Raw genomic sequence first — 18,950 nt, forward strand, 5'->3', positions numbered from 1 at the left:
TTCTTAGAATGAAATTTGGAGTGCGACTTTCGGACGCAAATACAGCGTTACTTATTATACAGTAACTATTATTCTATATTCGTTGCACTGTGACGTTACTGACTAGGTATGGTAATTTCGTTATTTTTCCTAACCAACAACCGTTTACCGACAAGATTATTTTAAATAATAAAAACTGAAAGTACAAACGCTATATAATAAATAACATTTTAGCATCAAGATATGTCGGGAACATGGAAATATTGGGATTCCTGCTGAATGAGAGAGGTAGGCATCAGCTTCACCTTTAATTTGATTTTGAATTGAAATTTTTATAGCCTAAAACTTTAGAGGATTTGCTTTGGAGATAAACTAATAACTGTTTTTATAATGTTTGAAACATTTTACTTTAGACTAGTTACAGACATTTTAGCCTTCATTATTTCGGAAGTAAAAGGGCTGTTTTTTGTTTTTTGTTTTTTTTTTTCACTCTCAAAACGCAATCTTATACAAGTGTATTTTTATTTTTATTTTTAATTTTTTATACAATGCAGCAAACATTTTTAGATATCTTAAAAATAGTTTGTTGTCTTTAAAGTGTTGATAGATTTTTTTTAAGTATCTTACATTCGGCCAAAATCTAGAGAAGATGATGCTGTATTGGCTGTGACTGAGCGTTAGATCTCTATTTTTTTATTTTTGAGTAAAGAAAACACTATACTTTATTATTATTGTATTATTATTATTATTATTATTATTAGACAAATTATAGGCAAATAATAACCGTTTTTTCTTCCACCTGAACCGCTTTCGGAATGGTAATAATATCAGAGGAACGCAGAACAGAAACGTAAAAATATCGATTCTGCTCGGAGTGAACCGATTGAATTTTTTTTTCGTTTTCAAGCCCTGGTTAAACGGCAAAAGTGAATAGAAAGATGGCAAGTGCGGCACCGCAGCGACCAGCTTTGATTGATAAAGAACAAAGTAGTTCTCAATGGACATGCAGTGCACCTGTGTTTGACGTACCATGAGCTACAGTGTGAAGGCACACGACTCGCTGTCGCTTTCTCTCACATGTGCAAAGTGTGAAAGAGAGAGAGAGAGAGCGACCGAGCGAGTCTTACATACATGCAGAATTGACGTGCTACATGTACGCGCTAAACGATATTCTTTGTTGTATTTTACTGTTTGTTGTATTTTCTTGTTTTCCTGAAAAAAATAACAGAGTTCTTGGTAGTGGACAGAACTAATGCTCAAACGGCTCATTGACTGGTTCTCACCTCCTGAGCAAATCAGTTTGATCGAACGCAGACAACCTGATTAATATTCATGAATCCATTACTGTTCTTATTAGTAGAATTCGTATTATTATTATTATTATTATCATCATCATCATCTTATCAGTATTATTGTTAGTTTTTCCCTTTTTCTTTTTTTACAGAAACACTGAATGATCAACAAAGCACCACCATCATTCCTAAATTCAGTTAAAATGTATATGCATTTATACATGGTTACCAAGGTTTATTTATAATTACTAAAGTTCTATCATTAAATAATACTTGATTATCCAGATATCATATTATAATGCTTGACTGACTGATGTTAACTGTGTACTTTCAGATTTTAAATAGCTGTGCCATTTTAAAAACACAGACACACACACACACATATATATGCAATGAATTTCTAAATTCAAAATATAGGTAAAATCCAGTACATTATGTGCAATTTTTTTTAATGTATTTTTGTATGTCATATGTTTGTGTTTAGTAGCATTTAAGGCTCTCGGGCTGGTAACCAGAAACGAACCGTGAGCTATCGCAGTGGTGGCCTCGAATGAGGCACTTAACCCCAGATTGCTCCAGGAATAACTGTCATTGTAATGAGCTCATTGCGCTGATCTGTAGGAATGTTTCATCAAAGTCTCAAAAAACTGATTCCACCAGCCCTTATCAGGTGGCAGACTTCTCTCTCTCTCAAACTGTTTTGTTCTTTTCCAGAATCTGGACAGCCCATCTGTGGTAATGGTTTGGTTGAGGCTAATGAACAGTGTGACTGTGGCTATAGCGATCAGTGCAAGGACAAATGCTGCTATAATGCCGATGAGCCAGGTGAAGTGAAGTGTAAACTGAAGCAAGACTCTGTATGCAGGTACATAAAGAGATCTTTAACAGTCTGTTTAATCCATGTTGTTATTGTTAATAAACTGAAAATAAATACACTACATAAACTAAACATTATCTGTAATTGAAACAATTATGTAAAATAAAATAGAAATATTGGATGAAAAGTAGAAATGTTGCCTTGGTAACTAACTGAAATAAATAAGTTTAAGCTGAAATGAAAAAAAAAAAAAAGAAAGCTAAATAACAATATTTCTAAAAAAGACAAATGCACAAAATGACAAACTTATGACAAAATAACTTATGAAAAAAAAAAAAAAAAAAAAAAAAGCTAATTCAAGATATTACTACATTAGGAATGAAGCAATGCACCGTGAGCCGGTTGAAAATCGATACAAATATGTGAAGATTCAAATCAAATCACAATAAAGTTGGGGTAGGAGTTTATATTAATGTAGGCTATCTCTGATACTGGAAATGACTGTCTTTAGAAAGTTTAGTTTAGATGGTATTTTCTTTTTATCTAATGTCTGTATAATGCAGATTAAAGCAGTGTTCATAAGCGCAACGCTGCTTTGTCACAGTAAATATGCATTCTCATACAGCTCGTCTCCTGATTTTGATTTCATGCAGATGTTTTATGTAGTTCAGATACATGAAACTAAAGTCAGACTATTCTGTTTTTGCTTCAAATCTCAAAATTATACAATATAATTTAGATTAAAAACTGCTCATGCTGCATGTATGTATGTGATTAGAATACAGTGGTTGCCTCTAATTTGAATGAATTTAAGTGTAAAGAGCACAGACCAGGCTGGAGAGATATCATAAGATATTTCTTTTATTTGTGTATTTGATTTGAGGATTGCTTTAAAATGTTAATTTAGTTTTATTATTTGACATTTCACAAAGAAATGTGACCCACTCTGTTAAAACCCAACTAAAGCCCCCCCCCCTTTTTTTTTAATTCAGTTTTTTTTTTTTTTACATAAAATCATCCTGCATGATCTAAAGAACATTCTGCAAAAAAATAACCTTGATATCTTTAATATTGAGTTAGACCATGTCAAAGATTTGGCTCATTTCAGAAATTTCAATGTAAAGAAAAGCTTATTTAAAACTGCAACAGATTTGAACATTTGAAACATAATTATCCTGAATATGTGCCATATACAGCATTAAAGGTTAGATTCTCCCATTGTCAGTGATATATGACACATTTATGGGAAAATTCTTAAAGTTTTGTAAAACAGGTCTAATTATTATGGAGCGTTTGTCCAAAAGGCATAAAACATTGAAAGCTATGAGAGGAATCACAAGAGTTTGAGTGTAACAACAATTACCAAGTAAACTCTATGATTTGTATAACTTATTAGTAAAATTAACTATCAGTAGAAAATGTCATTAATATATAAATGAATATATAAAATTTAAATAGATAATCTTATTCATGTCTTTGGGTTTTGTGCGACATTTGGAGTAGCCTAAATCTGGCACTACACAAAAGAATTAGAGAAACAGATATGTAATAATCAAATGTAAAAATTATGTTATCTAGACTATACTATTAATATTTTTTTTCTCATTCACGCAGACTCGCTTCAGATAATTCATCAACCCAATTCATTATGATCAGAATCCAAAGACTGAATTATTTCGACATGTAACAGACATAAACTGTCCTTAAAATAAGCAGAATATTCAGTAACAAACAAAAAAAAACTTGTAACTTGTAAACTTGTAAAACTTGTATAAAAACTTTGAACTGTATCTGGAATCCCTTGATATAATCTTTCATTTACAGCACTTAATGCAAATTACATATTTTCATCTTTTTCCATGGCTATGACAATTTTGATGCTATTAATCTCAGAATTAGCTAGATTACGCATCTTTAGCCAGGGTTTCATAGATGGGGTCACAAATCTAATTTGACAATTTAATATTGTAATTACAATTTAATATTGTAACATCAGTTCATTAGAATCTTATAACCGTTTATAGCCATTAGAATTATACAGCCATCTAACAGTCTACTTTGACTGACAACAGTCTTGTTGTCATATTCAATGTAGTTTATTTGAAATATCTTTTTTTTTTCCCACCTTTACTATAAACTTTGGACTTGCTTTATATAACATCAGAGGTTATGGTTGCATTACTTATACTGTATTATTAGCAGTAATCTGTTATTAATTTTAAACCTTTTTCAATAAGTGCAACAAAGCATTCATTTTTTCTTCTTGTACTTTTTCCTCTTACAGTCCTAGTCAGGGTCCATGCTGCTCGTCAGAATGCGTATTTGAAAACAGCGGTGTGATGTGCAGGAATGATTCTGAGTGTGCTTATCAAGGCATGTGCAGTGGAAACTCTGCCCAGTGCCCCACCTCAGCGCCTAAAGCAAACCTTACATTGTGCAACGGAAAAAGACAAGTCTGCCTTAATGGGGTAGGTGCTGCATCATGACCTGTGTGCTCATTTTTTACCCTGCCTATAAAACCTTTTCTCTGCTTCAGAATTGAATAAAAGACTATAAAAAGACTTAATGTCAAGAATCGTGTTGGCCCAACTTCCAGTATTTCTCACTGTATGTGTGCATATGTATGTGTAATAGTTGTCTTTGTTTCAGGACATTTTGTCTGAGAATATCATTTCTTTCACTTTAAGGTTTGCTCTGGCTCTATCTGTCAGATGTATGAGGATCTAGAGGCTTGCACCTGTGTCACTGAGGAGGGGAAAAATGAGACAGAGCTGTGTCATGTGTGCTGTATGTCAAAGGGTGAGTAACACACGCCGTTTTCTCAAACATGCAGCCCAGACCCAAACAAATTTCCAGCATGTAGCCTTTTTAAATTGTCATAAAACATTTTCAAAAGTTTCCCCTAAGGTAAATGCACAAAAATATATATTATATAAGATGTTTTTTAAATATGTTTATATATAAAAAAAAATGAACATTAATCTCATACCAATCCCATTCTTTCTTTTTTGTGTCTTTGTAGGTCAGCCTGACACTTGCAGCAGCACTAGCTCAAAGAGATGGGCTCATCGCTTTAACGATACTGTCATCACCTTACCGCCTGGCTCTCCTTGTAATGATTTCAGAGGTTACTGCGATGTCTTCATGAGGTGTAGGCTGGTGGATGCTGATGGCCCTCTGGCAAGGCTTAAGAAGGCCATTTTCAACCCTGAGCTTTACACAAGCATTGGACAGTGGATAGTGGCAAGTGTCTCATTTGTTATTCTTAACTACTTTTCCTCTGCATTTTTTGTGGCTTTAATCATTGTAAAAGACATGAGAATGGTATTTCACTCACCAATATGATTTATCGCTTGCAGTGCTCATCTCATTTTAATATTTGTGTTTCAGGGGCATTGGTGGGTGGTTCTTCTACTGGGCATTGCTCTCATCATGCTAATGGCTGGGTTTATCAAGATCTGCAGTGTGCACACACCTAGCAGCAACCCTAAATTACCCCCACCCAGACCTCTGCCAGGTAATTCACCCCAGATGGTCCCTGTCTAGATCACCTCCTAGTCATAAGTGGTTCAGTATTCCCCCCTACCAAACCACAGCTAGAGATATATCCCAGAGGACCACTATCATACTATGTGCTATTTCTCTCAAGACATTATGAATGATAAAAATGTCTTTGTATTTGTTTAAGCTGGAGATGTAGGTTCTGTTTAACCCCTCACATAAGCCCTCGTCAGTGCCAGAATCTATTGGTGTTGTCATCTTCAGTTTGTTTTTGTTCCATCTCATCTGTTTCTTTCTTGGCTGTGAAAAATGGGCAGAGGTTATTGCCACCTTTTGGACAAGGCATGCACTATGCTGATGTTGAGATTTACGTCACATCTACTGTACACATATCTTAGAGTACATATTAAAAAAAGTATATTTTGGGCTTAAGCCAGAATTTTAGTCCCGGGTACAAACAAAACTGTGCACAAAGAGTGGTAGACTCAGGTAGAGGCAACATTCTGCAAGGTCATGTCACTAATTTTTAAGAATTCCCTTACCTCCAAAAACCTAGTTTAACCCCTGCACTTAAGGTAATTAATCTTACCTGTATGTATTGTCTAGGCACACTGAAGAGAAGAAATGCCGCTGAACAGTCCCAGCCACAGCGCCATCGCCAGCAGAGAGAGGACTATCAGATGGGCCAGATGCGACCATGAGAAGGCCTGCTCATTGCCTTGTTTTTTCCTAGTGCCTACAGTGGGAAACACTTCACTCCAAAGAGTTCGCTGAATCAATCAATGAAGCCCCATCTACAAACAAAAAAACTGGCAAATAAAAGGACTTCAAAGGACTCTACTTAATAAAATAAGCATTTTAAAGAGTAAGAAACCACTGCTCTGGGCGCCAGCAAAGCTTTCGTTACATAGCTCAGAGAAAAAATCAGAAGCTAGTCTTGAGGAAGAGGACAGAATTGTACTTTTTTTTTGCTTTTCTAATTCTTTCACAAGTTATTAAACCATTGTTCTCTCCACAAGGTTTTTTTCTTCTTCTTTTGCCTTTATATACAGTGGGGATCAAAAGTTTGGGCACCCCTTGCAGAATCTGTGAAAATATGAGTAATTTTCAAAAAATAAGAGAGATCATACTAAATTCATGTTATTTTTTATTTAGTACTGTCCTGAGTAAGATATTGTACATAAAATATTTTAACATTTATTCCACAAGACAAAAAAAATGCTGAAATTATTAAAATAACCCTACTCAAAAGTTTGGGAACTCTTGGTTCTTAGTACTGTGTGTGGTCACCTGATGAACCACGACTGTCTTTCTATTTTGTGATGGTTGAGCATGAGTCCCTTGTTTGTTCTGAACAGTTAAACTGAGCAGCGTTCTTCAGAAAAATCTTTAAGGTCCTGCAGATTCTTCAGTTTTCCAACATCTTTACATATTTGAACCCTTTCCAGCAGGGACTTCATGATTTTGAGATGCACCTTATCACACTGAGGACATTTGAGGGACTCAAACACAACTATTTAAAAAGATTCAAACATTCACTGATGCTCCAGAAGGAAACAAGATGCATTAAGAGCTGGGGGGTGAAAACTTTTGGAATTTGAAGATCAAGGTAAATTGTACTTAATTTGTGTACCGGGAAACATACAAGTATCTTCTGTTGCTTAAGAAGGGCAGAACTAAATGGAAAAAAATATATTTCAACAAAATAAGAAAAATGTGTCCATCTTCATCATGTTCAAAAGTTTTCACCCCCCAGCTCTTAATGCATCTTGTTTCCTTCTGGAGCATCAGTGAATGTTTGAATCTTTTTAAATAGTTGTGTTTGAATAGTTTGAGTCCCTCAAATGTCCTCAGTGTGATAGGGTGTATCTCAAAATCATGAAGTCACTGCTGGAAAGGGTTCAAATATGCAAAGATGCTGGAAAACTGAAGAATCTGCAGGACTTTAAAGATTTTTCTGAAGAACGCTGCTCAGTTTAACTGTTCAGAACAAACAAGGGACTCATGCTCAACCATCACAAAATAGAAAGACAGTCGTGGATCATCAGGTGACCACACAGAGTATTAAGAACTAAGGGTTCCCAAACTTTTGAGTAGGGTTATTTTAATAATTTCAGCATTTTTTTGTCTTGTGGAATGAATGTTAATATCTTTTATGCACAATATCTTACTCAGGACAGTACTAAATAAAAAATAGCATGCATTTAGTATGATCTCTCTTATTTTTTGAAAATTACTCATATTTTCACAGATTCTGCAAGGGGTGCCCAAACTTGGTGCCCCACTGTACATATATATATAATTTTTTTTTTTTTTTTTTTTTTTTTTTGGATTGCCACCCTCCTGTGGAGATGAGCATGATAGGATGTCACAGATATTTTACCAATCAAAAATGCCTGAGAGAACTCCTTAAAGAAACTCATTTTCCAATATGTAATTAAGATGCAATCAAAAGGATTATAAAAAGCTTTTATTTCTGAAGCTTTCTCATTGTCTTCTGCGTGCAATTGTACAGAGATCACAAAATACGTCGGATCTTTTTCAGTCATACCATTTTTTTAATTCTGTTTGATAATGATAATTAAGGATGTTTAAGTGACACTCAGGATATAATAGTTAATAACAGCACAGAGAGCTTCTATTTGTGAAAGGCGTTTGCTGAACGCCACACCGCCATTGATAACCACTAAATAGCTTCAGTTCTTCATTCCATGTTAGCAAGGGAGTTAATGAGAGAGATGATGGTTAAAAAAACATCACTCTTATAAGAATATTGATCTGCTGAGAGTCACTGTGACTTTATTCAGTAAATCTGGTCCCACAGGAGACAGACTTGAGAAAATAAGCACATCAGAAAAGATAGAAGCAATCTGTAGATCCTTTAGTGGTTTTTAAACACCAATCAATATTTACACAAATACATTTTTCTTAGCAGTTTTCGGTCATTACATCTTTCAATAGATAAAAAAGAAAAGATCCAGACTAGCAGCCTATTTAATCAAAACATATGCCTTGTGTTGCTTTTTAGTGTATCTGTTACATCTTTTTTTAAATAAATGTGCTTTTGATTATCTAATGTGTGTGTCTCAACAAAGGCAGAGGGTTATTCATGCATTAAAATGCATTGCTTGTTCATGCATTGTTCTTTTGTGTATTTTACCAGACCAGGAATATTTTGTCATCTTTCTACATTTGTTGAACGGGATCCTGGTAATGTGACTGAGAGTCCAATGTTTCTAAAGTCTGTCTTCTCAAGCAACCTTGCATCTTTTAAGGATGTGCATTTAAAACATGGATGATTTGCTTATTCCTAGAAGATGAGTATTCCCGACTATAAGTCCTCCTTTTGATCTAAATCATCACCTCATTTGTGTGTCTCTGTAAATCTTAATAGGAAAGAGGTTTTTAGAGAGCTTGACTTAACTGCCCTGACTGCAATTGGCTTCAAATAATAAATATTTTCTGTGTTATTTTGAGGTAAATGGGTTGGTTGAATTTGTATGGGGATTTGGCGTAGGTTTTAAAAAAAAAAGTAAAAAAATTTTTTGCTCGTCTTGCTTTAAGTGTATAAATAATGTCCACTGATATGTTAGCATGGTGCGTGGATAAAATATGTAAAATAAGATGGAGAAAATGTCCAGTACTACTGTTTGAATGTAATGTCTGCTGTTTTGCTTTATTTGTGTTTTTTTTTCTCTCTTTGCGCTCAATTTTGAAAATTTTTACTAAATACTTTGTAAAAGTATTGTGCGATAACTTGTAATTTTTTTTAATACTTAAAATGCATTAATAAAATAGCCTTGATTAAAAGCTCCTTTCACTTTTTGGTAAGAAATGTCCATGTGTTGGATTAAATTGTATTAATTGCCTGTATGTTCTACAAATCTACACTAATGGAGGTAATATATATATATATATATATATATATATATATATATATATATATATATATGTATGTATGTATATATATATATGTATGTATATATATATATGTATGTATGTATATATATATATATATATATATACATATATATATATATATATATATATATGTATATATATATATATATATATATATATTGTTACAGTATATTTCAGGAGCACCACTGATGAAGTATTCAACAAGCCATCACAGTAAGTGATGTATCTTCTACTTTTTACATAATCCAGGGATTGTCTGGTTATAAATTTTCCCCTGAGCAAAAAATAGCATTGAGTTAAAAATTAATATGGCTAAATATTTTTTGGGATGTGTTCTAATTTAAAGAAAGCATCTATATTGTAGTGCCGTAGAAATATGACTTGAGAATGGTCCAGTCACAAGTCTTGCCATGTGTGAGGTCAGGATTTTAACCCAGTAACTATTCAAACTGAATACACGACTGCAAAGTGGTCATGTAACATATCACTAAGGGGGCCTAAATAAATAAGGATTCATGTACGTGATGTTACTTCCCTTTGTCATTTCATGTTATTCAGACAATTAAAAACACATTGGTGACAAGTACACACCACATACATAAACATTTCATTACCGTCTGGTCTACACAGAACACAAATGCACAGATGTTTACTTGAAGGTTGAGCTTTTACTTTGTCTCATAATTTTAACAAATTGTCTTAATGTGACAATATTCAGACAGTTTTGGGAGATTAGGATTCATAAACTATTTCAGAGATAAAGATGGTAGATCTTAACAGTGCTCAAGTGCTAGATGGTACCAAGAAAGTTGTTATGCAATTTGCCTTTTAGCCAATTTTATGCCTGTGCCTTTTAGCCAATCAGAACGCTTTCTGTTTGCTGACGTTTCAGGGTATGATATCTGATATACAAAAACCATCTTTAATAACAAAATCCTTATTCACTTGGCCATACTTCTTTTTTTTTTTTTTTCAAAAAAATAAAGGTAGGAAGCATTAGGCAGGCTACAGGAAATCTATAGTATCCACGTCCCATAAGTCCCAGTGGCATATATATATATACCAGTGATTTTATTTATCCAAAAATGTGTACAAATTGTATTGAATTGGACGTATAACCTATGTTAGTGAATTACTAGGATATAAATATTTTCCTGCACATCTGGAGTGTATTCCAGAAAGCAGGGTTAACTTACCTTGAACTAAAACCTGAACTCTCGGTTGATTAAACCCCAAACCTTGCTTACTCGAGGTATGTGGTTCCAAAAACGCATCCGGGAGTAAGTTCATTCAACTCAGGGAATGTTCCTGGTAAAGACTCGAGACATTCTCAACAGAGCGATGAATCGACGAGTCACTATAGAAACGGACATTAAGAAAAAGCGGGCAAAGCTGTTTCTTTTTTTTTCTTTTGTTCATTAGTTGTTTACATGCTTAGTGCATATCGCCACCTAACTGATGGCTGTACAATCATTTTTATTTTTTTCCATTTAATCTTTAATCCTTGAAAATGTTTGTTTTATGCTAATTATTTAAATCATGTACTTTGATTTAGAATTTAGACATTATAGAAAATGTGATCCATGTATGACAAAATATAAAATGTAATAAATAATATAAGTTAATATAATAATAATAAAATAAAATAATATAAGTTAAACATTACCTTGTCATTGTGTTTTATAATTTATACAGATAACTCTTATATATACCAATAAAAGAAATAATCGTATTAGAATAATATATTACTTTTATTTATTAGCCTGTTTATATTATTAGCGCTTCCTCATTAACATCATCTATATATATATATATATATATATATATATATATATATATATATATATATATATATATATATATATATATAATAATAGGCTATATTACATATTGTAATATTCTATAATGTTGTGCGCTATCTGAAGGCTTGCTGAAGTGAACTAACCCTGGAACATAAGGGTTAAGGTTAAGTTCAGAGAGTGAGTTGCTAGTGACTGTAGTTCAACTATATTGTAGATTTCCATGGTTACAACTACTGTAAACATATTTTTACCATGTGTAAACAAAAATATAACCTATTAAGTTGCAGTTAAGGCGTATTCAATGTTAAAATGCATTTCAAATGAAAAGTTAAGTGGGTATCATTACTCATTTTACTCATTATTATATTAATATTAATAATTTAGAAGTAGCCTATTATACCGATATTAGTATCAATATTGACGATACTGGCTTTTAAAAGTATCGATATCGTATCAAAGACAAAAAAAGTGTTGTCACCCATCCCTAATGGCAGTCAACTGCAAGTGTGAGGTGAGTTTGCTTTTTATTAAATATGAAAAACAGTGTCAGTGTTTCATTTCATCAAAAGCAAAACTTAATTTGCTTCTGTAAAAATCGTCTCTCCACTGCGCAAACATATCACCTCCAAGGACTTTACAGACAAAAGTAACCCAGAGAAGAGTTCCTTTTGAAAGAATTCTGAGCCTCAGCGCACACCTCTAGTGATGTAATCATCATGGACCAATGGTAGTATGACGGTGTTTTGCAGCTGCAACAATTTTTTCCAGAAACGTTGCTTTGGCAAGCAGTTTCAAACTCACAAAATGAACTCCGTTTTGGCCAGATTTTGTTCGAAATGATGTCAAATCAGTTCGTTCTTCGACTGGACCCATGCAGCATTCTGTTTTGGCTCACTGTAACCTAGCCTTCTGAGGATAGCTGTGTTCTTAACTTGAGGTGCATCCCAATGTTACTACTTATATGATGCCCTTAAAGTAAAGACTTTTTGGTGAAGAAAAAGTACACACTTTTGAGTGTACGCTTTGGAACATACTATAACGTCATACAGTTGCACCTTTAACAGATGCTTTGTCGAATGCTTTGTGCATTTCATGCACCCTGTGACTGAAACTGGCCTGTCAATCATCTTGTCACAGTTAACATCTTCCACTTTTAATTTCATCTAACTTCCTACCATATCAGAGTGAAAAGATGTAGCACATTGATCTGTGAGACGTGGGGTCTGTCCATATTTTCTGCATAATGATGAATTTAAAAGTTAACGAACAAATGGATATTTATAAAAGTTTACATTGATGTTGCAGATTTAATATAAGACAGATAACATTAAATATTTTTTACAAGGTTAAATATTGATTATGGGCTGTCAGGGCCAAGCAAGGCCTTCTCTGCTGGCCCTATAAAAGGAAATTGTGTGGAAAATGTTTCTTTTGATTATTTAGGTATCATTTTCATTTGTGTAAGGTCCACAAAATTGTCTGTGATTTCGTTGAGGTCGAACTGGGATATCCTACATTAAAAAGTCACAGATAGTGCTTCCCTTTTGTTGAAAGTTACATTTTGAAGTTCAATGACGTTCCTCTGGGACTAGCGATGTGCCCAGTGATGCCTCCAGTGTCAAACAGGAATAATAAAGGTATGAAAGTGAAATACAACAAAAAGAAAATGACAGCCACAGTCACTGGCGCCTTCACCAGATCTTGTTGCCAATCTACTAAAAATGTCTTTTTCAAGGCGCTCTTTTGCAGACAAAAGAGAAATAACTGAGAAATGAAGACCTATTTCACCGAAAATGGATTCGCTAACAAAGGCCAGCAAAGCTTTTGTGTGCCATTTCAAAGATTGCAACTATGTGTGGCTAACAGCTAGCACGGAGCACAAGCTATTTTGTTGGCCATGTTTACATTTTAATTCAAGTAACATAAAGGTACATGGCATGGCAGATGCACAGACTTTGAGTACACACAGACACAGGTGACTATTTTTTGATGAGTATTTTGTCATGCACGTTGTTATGGAGGTGTACGTGCGTTGATAATACTGTGGTGTGTAGACTTCCAGCATTTGTACAGTTTTCCTGCTGTGGATGCATCGTCATTTTGTAGTTACATTAATGTGAATAATGACCCGTGTCCTGGCGGATTACTTTTACTGATACATATAGGGAAATTTACTCTGCATTTAAACCACCCTAATCTAGCCTACTGTGTGAGATGTAATGTAGTTTACTGTTGCTTACTCAAGTCCTGACTGAAACCCCACGCTATGCCACAATTATTAGTAACTCAATCCTCTTCATCTAAACCTCTCATCCACCATGTTTGTCCCTTCTGATTTAATTTTTTTTTCTGGATGATTGGCTGGGTTCCCCCAATTTTGATGTGGATCAATTGGATTGGAGTTGTTTCGGAAGTGCTTCAGACACCAGTCCTGCTGTCGGCATACCCCATAGTGTTCGCATTAGGACACAGCATCTCGCTCCTTCTCAGGGAAGCACGGTTACATGCATATCCCAAAATGTTAGCTGTGCTTCATCATCCTCCGCTTCTGCTGCTTCTTCTTGCTTTTCTTTTCACAGTGCACAAACACCTTCTCCTGTGGCGGCTCAATATACATGCCGTCATCTGTTTGTGGGCAAAACGTAGTTCTGACAAGAAAAAAGACTGTTAATGAGCTTCAGCCTAGTTAGTAATGATTTTTTTTTGTACCACTTTTCAAAAAAGCCTATCCATGTCCTGCAATGTCCACTAGAGGTCGCTATAATAACTTAACAAGAAATGGAAACTTGACAATGTTTGAACCTTTTTGGTGTCTGCTCTAAAAATTCATTCTTTGTTTATTTCTGTGTTTCTCTACCTAAGAGTAGTTGAGATATGGTCTTGTCTACATACATATTATCATGCCTGCTTCTGTATTGCATTGGGTTTTCCCCATTTATTTTATTTTTTTTATCTATTTATCTTGTCAATTTGATTAAAAGCTGTTATACTGAGGAATTCAAGATCAGTTAGATCATTAAATGCTGTATCCAGGCTCTTAATTTTTAGTCTGCATCTCCTTTACCTTTTATTTCTTTGTGAGTGTGCAGTTGTTTCCATATGAATCTGTAGTGATCTGCTTTTAACACTTCCATCATCTGTGATGGAAAACTGTTATGTGTTCTCTCACAATGGCTTCTTCTGGGTCTCTCCTGCTTTCACTGTGATCTTCCCCACAGTGAGCTGTGGTCTTCTGCTACTTTTGGCCCAAGGTATCATGGTCTTAACCGTACTCCACAAGTTGGCCCACATGGGGCTTCCCTCCCAGGTGAAGCTCATTATCATCATCATCATGATTGTTCAAGTTTACCTCATTCAGTTTTTAGATTCCTATTATTCATGTGAAATGAGTTCCTCTGATGAGAGCTCTCTGTGTGCTATGATGACTAAATTGAGTGGTTTCCCCTTGAAGCGGAGTATTTTACTTTGAGCTTTTAGAGCCCAGAACATTAAACATTGATGTTCTTCATCCCAAATGTTATCAAGCAGTCTTTCATTAAGGAATATTTGACTTACTGTTGAAATCAAGCTTCTGCTACTGTCACATTAATTTAAGATTAATACTTAAGTACTTTATTTTTTAAATGTATTTACTTTTTTATGTTCTTGTAATTATACACTACCAAACGCATGCTTTATAGGCTTTACTTTGGTTGTAGCAGATGATGATTAAGAGCAAAAAGCTTTTTAAATGGCAGAGACCTCAAATGTTTCCATAATATGATATGGATGATGATGAGAAAGTCATTACAAAGCTCATTAAGGTGATGATGTTCTCTTCAGATTCAGCTGCTGATATCAATATAAAGTGCATACTCACAGTGTTATGGGTAAATGTTCACTTTCACCCAGTGTCCAGGTTTAGAGAGACTGTGAAGGTGGACTCCATCTTATCAGTTTGTCTGATGAACTGGATCCTGATTTGATAGTGAAACACTAATGGGAAGCAAAGTGATGGTAGATTAGAACAGATTATATTTTTGCAAAAACAATCAAATACAAGAAATCAGAGGAATTAATTACACACAAAAAATGTATTCTTAATCAGAAACAATATCTTTGTTTTTGTTTGCCAATAAAATGTCTAAAGATTCTTAAAAACATTTAACATTTAAAAAATTTTTGTAGGTTTTCTTTTTAAAATTAAATAGTATTTCCCTTTATATGTTTGTTTGTATGCATTTATTTATTTATTTTAACATAAGAGTAGGAATTGACTGCTTTGCACTTTTTTGGCTTGTTATAACTGTTTCTCTCATTTGGCATGTGTGAACGGGTTTTGAGAAACAGTCTCTTGCTTGTGCCTGTGCAGACTTTCTTGATGTCATAACCCAAAGTGTTACAGAGGTTCTTTCGGCAGTCCAGACAGTAGCCTTTATCGAAAGCTATGTTGTCGCTGCACTTGTAGGCAATAATCTGCTTGTCTTTGTCCAACAGGGAGTCAATAAAGAGATGCACAGCACACTCAAGGGGACATTTCACTGTCTGCTCAAAACCTGAAGTTAGATGGAAACAACGTAAGATTAATAAACAGTAAATAATCATAGATTCACTTGTCTGTCTAGACTTACTGTGGTGAGTTAGCAGTGATGGCAATGCTCAGCTAAATCGTGCCGCCATATACACACAATGATACAAATGATTTGTGTCAGTTAGATTTTAGTTTTTTTTTAAATAAATTTTTTTAAATAAATTAATACTTTTTTTCAGTAAGGACACAATATATATATATATATATATATATATATATATATATATATATATATATATATATATATATATATATATATATATATATATATATATATATATATATATATATATAGTACAGACCAAAAGTTTGGACACACCGTCTTATGAGTTTTCTTTATTTTCATGATTATGAACATTGTAGATTCACACTGAAGGCATCAAAACTATGAATGAACACATGTGGAATTATATATGGAATTATATACATAACAAAAAAAGTGTGAAACAACTGAAAATGTCATATTCTAGGTTCTTCAAAGTAGCCACCTTTTTCTTTGATAACAGCTTTGCACACTCTTGGCTTTCTCTTGATGAGCTTCTAGAGGTAGTCAACTGAAATGGTTTTCCAACAGTCTTGAAGGAGTTCCCCGAGAGATGTTTAGCACTTGTTGGCCATTTTGCCTTCAGTCTGTGGTCCAGCTCACCCCTAAACCATCTCGATTGGGTTCAGGTCCGGTGACTGTGGAGGCCAGGTCATCTGACGCAGCACCCCATCACTCTCCTTCTTGGTCAAATAGCCCTTGATGCCTTCAGTGGGACTCTACAATTTTCATAGTCATGAAAATAAAGAAAACTCTTTGAATGAGAAGGTGTGTCTGTACTGTATATATATATATATATATATATTTGTCGGCAAAATAAAAATAGGCAGACTTGTCCTAAGCCACTAAAAAGGATAAGAAAATTTAGACACTCAGAAATTGGTGGATAACTACACTAAATACATAGTGGTAGTACAATATAAGTTAAACCTCTTATGCTCTCATTTGGGGTAGCTACATGAATAGGAAAACTCTTCAACAGGATAATTGACAAATCAATCCCTAGATTACTGATGTAAGGCTTCCAGACATTATAAAACTGACCCGGCTGACCATTATCTAAACATTTTAAATATTGCAATTGGATTAGTTCCATTAAAAGCTTGTGCCATCTGGAAAGCCTTATCACTTATCCATCTCATTAATATGTTTTTCCTGGCTGCAAATGTGAGAAGATTGTAAAGTCTCTTTTCATTTGATAAAATCAAAGCTTTATCAGGCAAACCAAGGATCAACAATAGAGGATCCATGGCCAAATCTCTATCAAAGATATTACTCATTTCAGATAAAATCTTGGCCCAGTAGACAGTGAGTGAGAGTGCCAGCTTGTGTTTTGCACTTAAGGCATAGAGGTGAAAGGTTATTGTTAAATGCATGTCTACGGTTTGGTGAAATATGCGTTCTATGTAGAATTTTAAATTGTATCGCCTTAGCATGGTTACATGCTGAAATGGATTTGGCATAATTCCAAATACTACCCCAATCTTCCTCACTTATACAGATAGAAAGTTCCTTCTCCCAAGCAAGTCTAGTATTCAAAGCTACTTGTCCCTCAAATGTAACACTAAGAACCTTATATGACAACCTCAATGACCTATTTCCAGGTGTTTGAAAAAGTAGTTTTTCTATAGGAGTCAGACTTCTATTAGTACCATCATGGAACGAGGGTTACATATGTAAACGAGACGTTTCTCTAAGTACAAGAATTGACAAATGTAATGTGTACAGGTTTGCAAACATCGTTGCCATTATCTAAGAAGCTGCATTAGATGTGTTGGGCTAAACTGACTGTGATACAATACTGTAGAATACAGACATATAAGAAATAGTGAAAGCTGTGTTCTTATCCTCATTCACACAAAAAAGACATGAAATATGTATAACAGTATGTTTATTTAATTGTCTATATTAGCAGAATGACAATACAATCTTCAACATTTTGAATGGAGTAATGAATAAATATTTCATTTATGAGAGAGAAAGTAACCTAATCTGAACCTGAACAGGATAAAAAAAACAATAAAAGATAAAAAATATTGAAATATATAATAGGATCTCTCTGAATTGCACAAACAACTGCTATTAAAGTGCTGATAAATAAATTACAATGTTTTTTTTTAAAAATTGTGTGTGTCACAAACAATAGCTACGAAATACCTACTGAAGCTGTGACTGATGCATTTAAATGATCATGTAATGTCATACTATACACAATACTGCTCCTGTAAGTTCTGATGCAATTATTATATAATTATTTTCTTCAGTGTTTTGACACTGTAGCATAAATACACATTTATTTCTTCTTAAGCTTATATATAATAGTTGGTTGCAAATTTATTTTTAGCGTGCATTTCAACATTCATTCATGCATGTTACCTTCTCAGCAGTTATGCATGCAGTACATGTATTGATTCATCCTGACTGACAAGGAGACCTGTTCGTATTTGAGTAAACAGAGTGGAAAGAATAGTACCCTCTTCTTTCATTTCAGTGAGAGAAAACACCTGTCTGCTTATGGCAAGATATAGGGTTGTCAAGATAAATAGGATTAGTAGGAGGATTAGAAAAAGGAATGAAGGACAAATCATAGGTACTATACTGGAGGGGTTCAGCTCTCTCTGGCTGAGGCTGGACAGCTTACATTGGCTGAAACTTAAGGGAAGGAAAGCGTAAACCTCAGAAAACAGTCAAAAATTCTGATTATCTCTATACATTCCAGAGCTGATAATATGGAGGATCTGTTAGCATCTGTAATCTGTTACTGGCAGTGGTGTGACATTTATTGATGGTAAGCACTCATAAACTGTGGATGCTTTACATTTAATACCTGATTGTTTGTGTTCCCTTATGAAACAAAAATATATTGCAGTATTGGAAAATATAATGTAATATATTAGGCATATATTCTTATATATGGGATATTTTTTTATCCAATATTTTGCAATATATTGAAAGTGACAATCATTTGTATATTTTGCAATATATTATATAATATATGTATCATCAATATATTATTCAATGTATT

At 34.0% G+C, this 18,950-nt stretch overlaps 1 protein-coding gene and 1 pseudogene across 4 annotated transcripts in view; one reads left to right on the forward strand and one right to left on the reverse strand.

Moving 5' to 3' along the window:
* LOC113051912 (disintegrin and metalloproteinase domain-containing protein 10-like) overlaps positions 1-6,604 on the forward strand; it is a 66,383-nt gene extending 59,779 nt beyond the window's left edge. For all 4 annotated transcript variants that reach the window (XM_026216085.1, XM_026216087.1, XM_026216086.1 and 1 more), the window contains 6 exons: positions 1,986-2,136; positions 4,373-4,556; positions 4,776-4,887; positions 5,111-5,331; positions 5,479-5,605; positions 6,196-6,604. In XM_026216085.1, the coding sequence (XP_026071870.1) occupies positions 1,986-2,136; positions 4,373-4,556; positions 4,776-4,887; positions 5,111-5,331; positions 5,479-5,605; positions 6,196-6,290 (890 nt within the window). In that variant the 3' untranslated portion in view covers positions 6,291-6,604. The remainder of the gene's footprint in view (positions 1-1,985; positions 2,137-4,372; positions 4,557-4,775; positions 4,888-5,110; positions 5,332-5,478; positions 5,606-6,195) is intronic.
* A 7,229-nt stretch (positions 6,605-13,833) lies between these two features.
* LOC113052408 (hepatic triacylglycerol lipase-like) lies at positions 13,834-17,301 on the reverse strand (annotated as a pseudogene).
* Between the last annotated feature and the right edge of the window lie 1,649 nt (positions 17,302-18,950).

This window comes from Carassius auratus, chromosome 32 (assembly GCF_003368295.1).
Source record: "Carassius auratus strain Wakin chromosome 32, ASM336829v1, whole genome shotgun sequence".
In the NCBI taxonomy this organism is placed as follows: domain Eukaryota; kingdom Metazoa; phylum Chordata; class Actinopteri; order Cypriniformes; family Cyprinidae; genus Carassius; species Carassius auratus.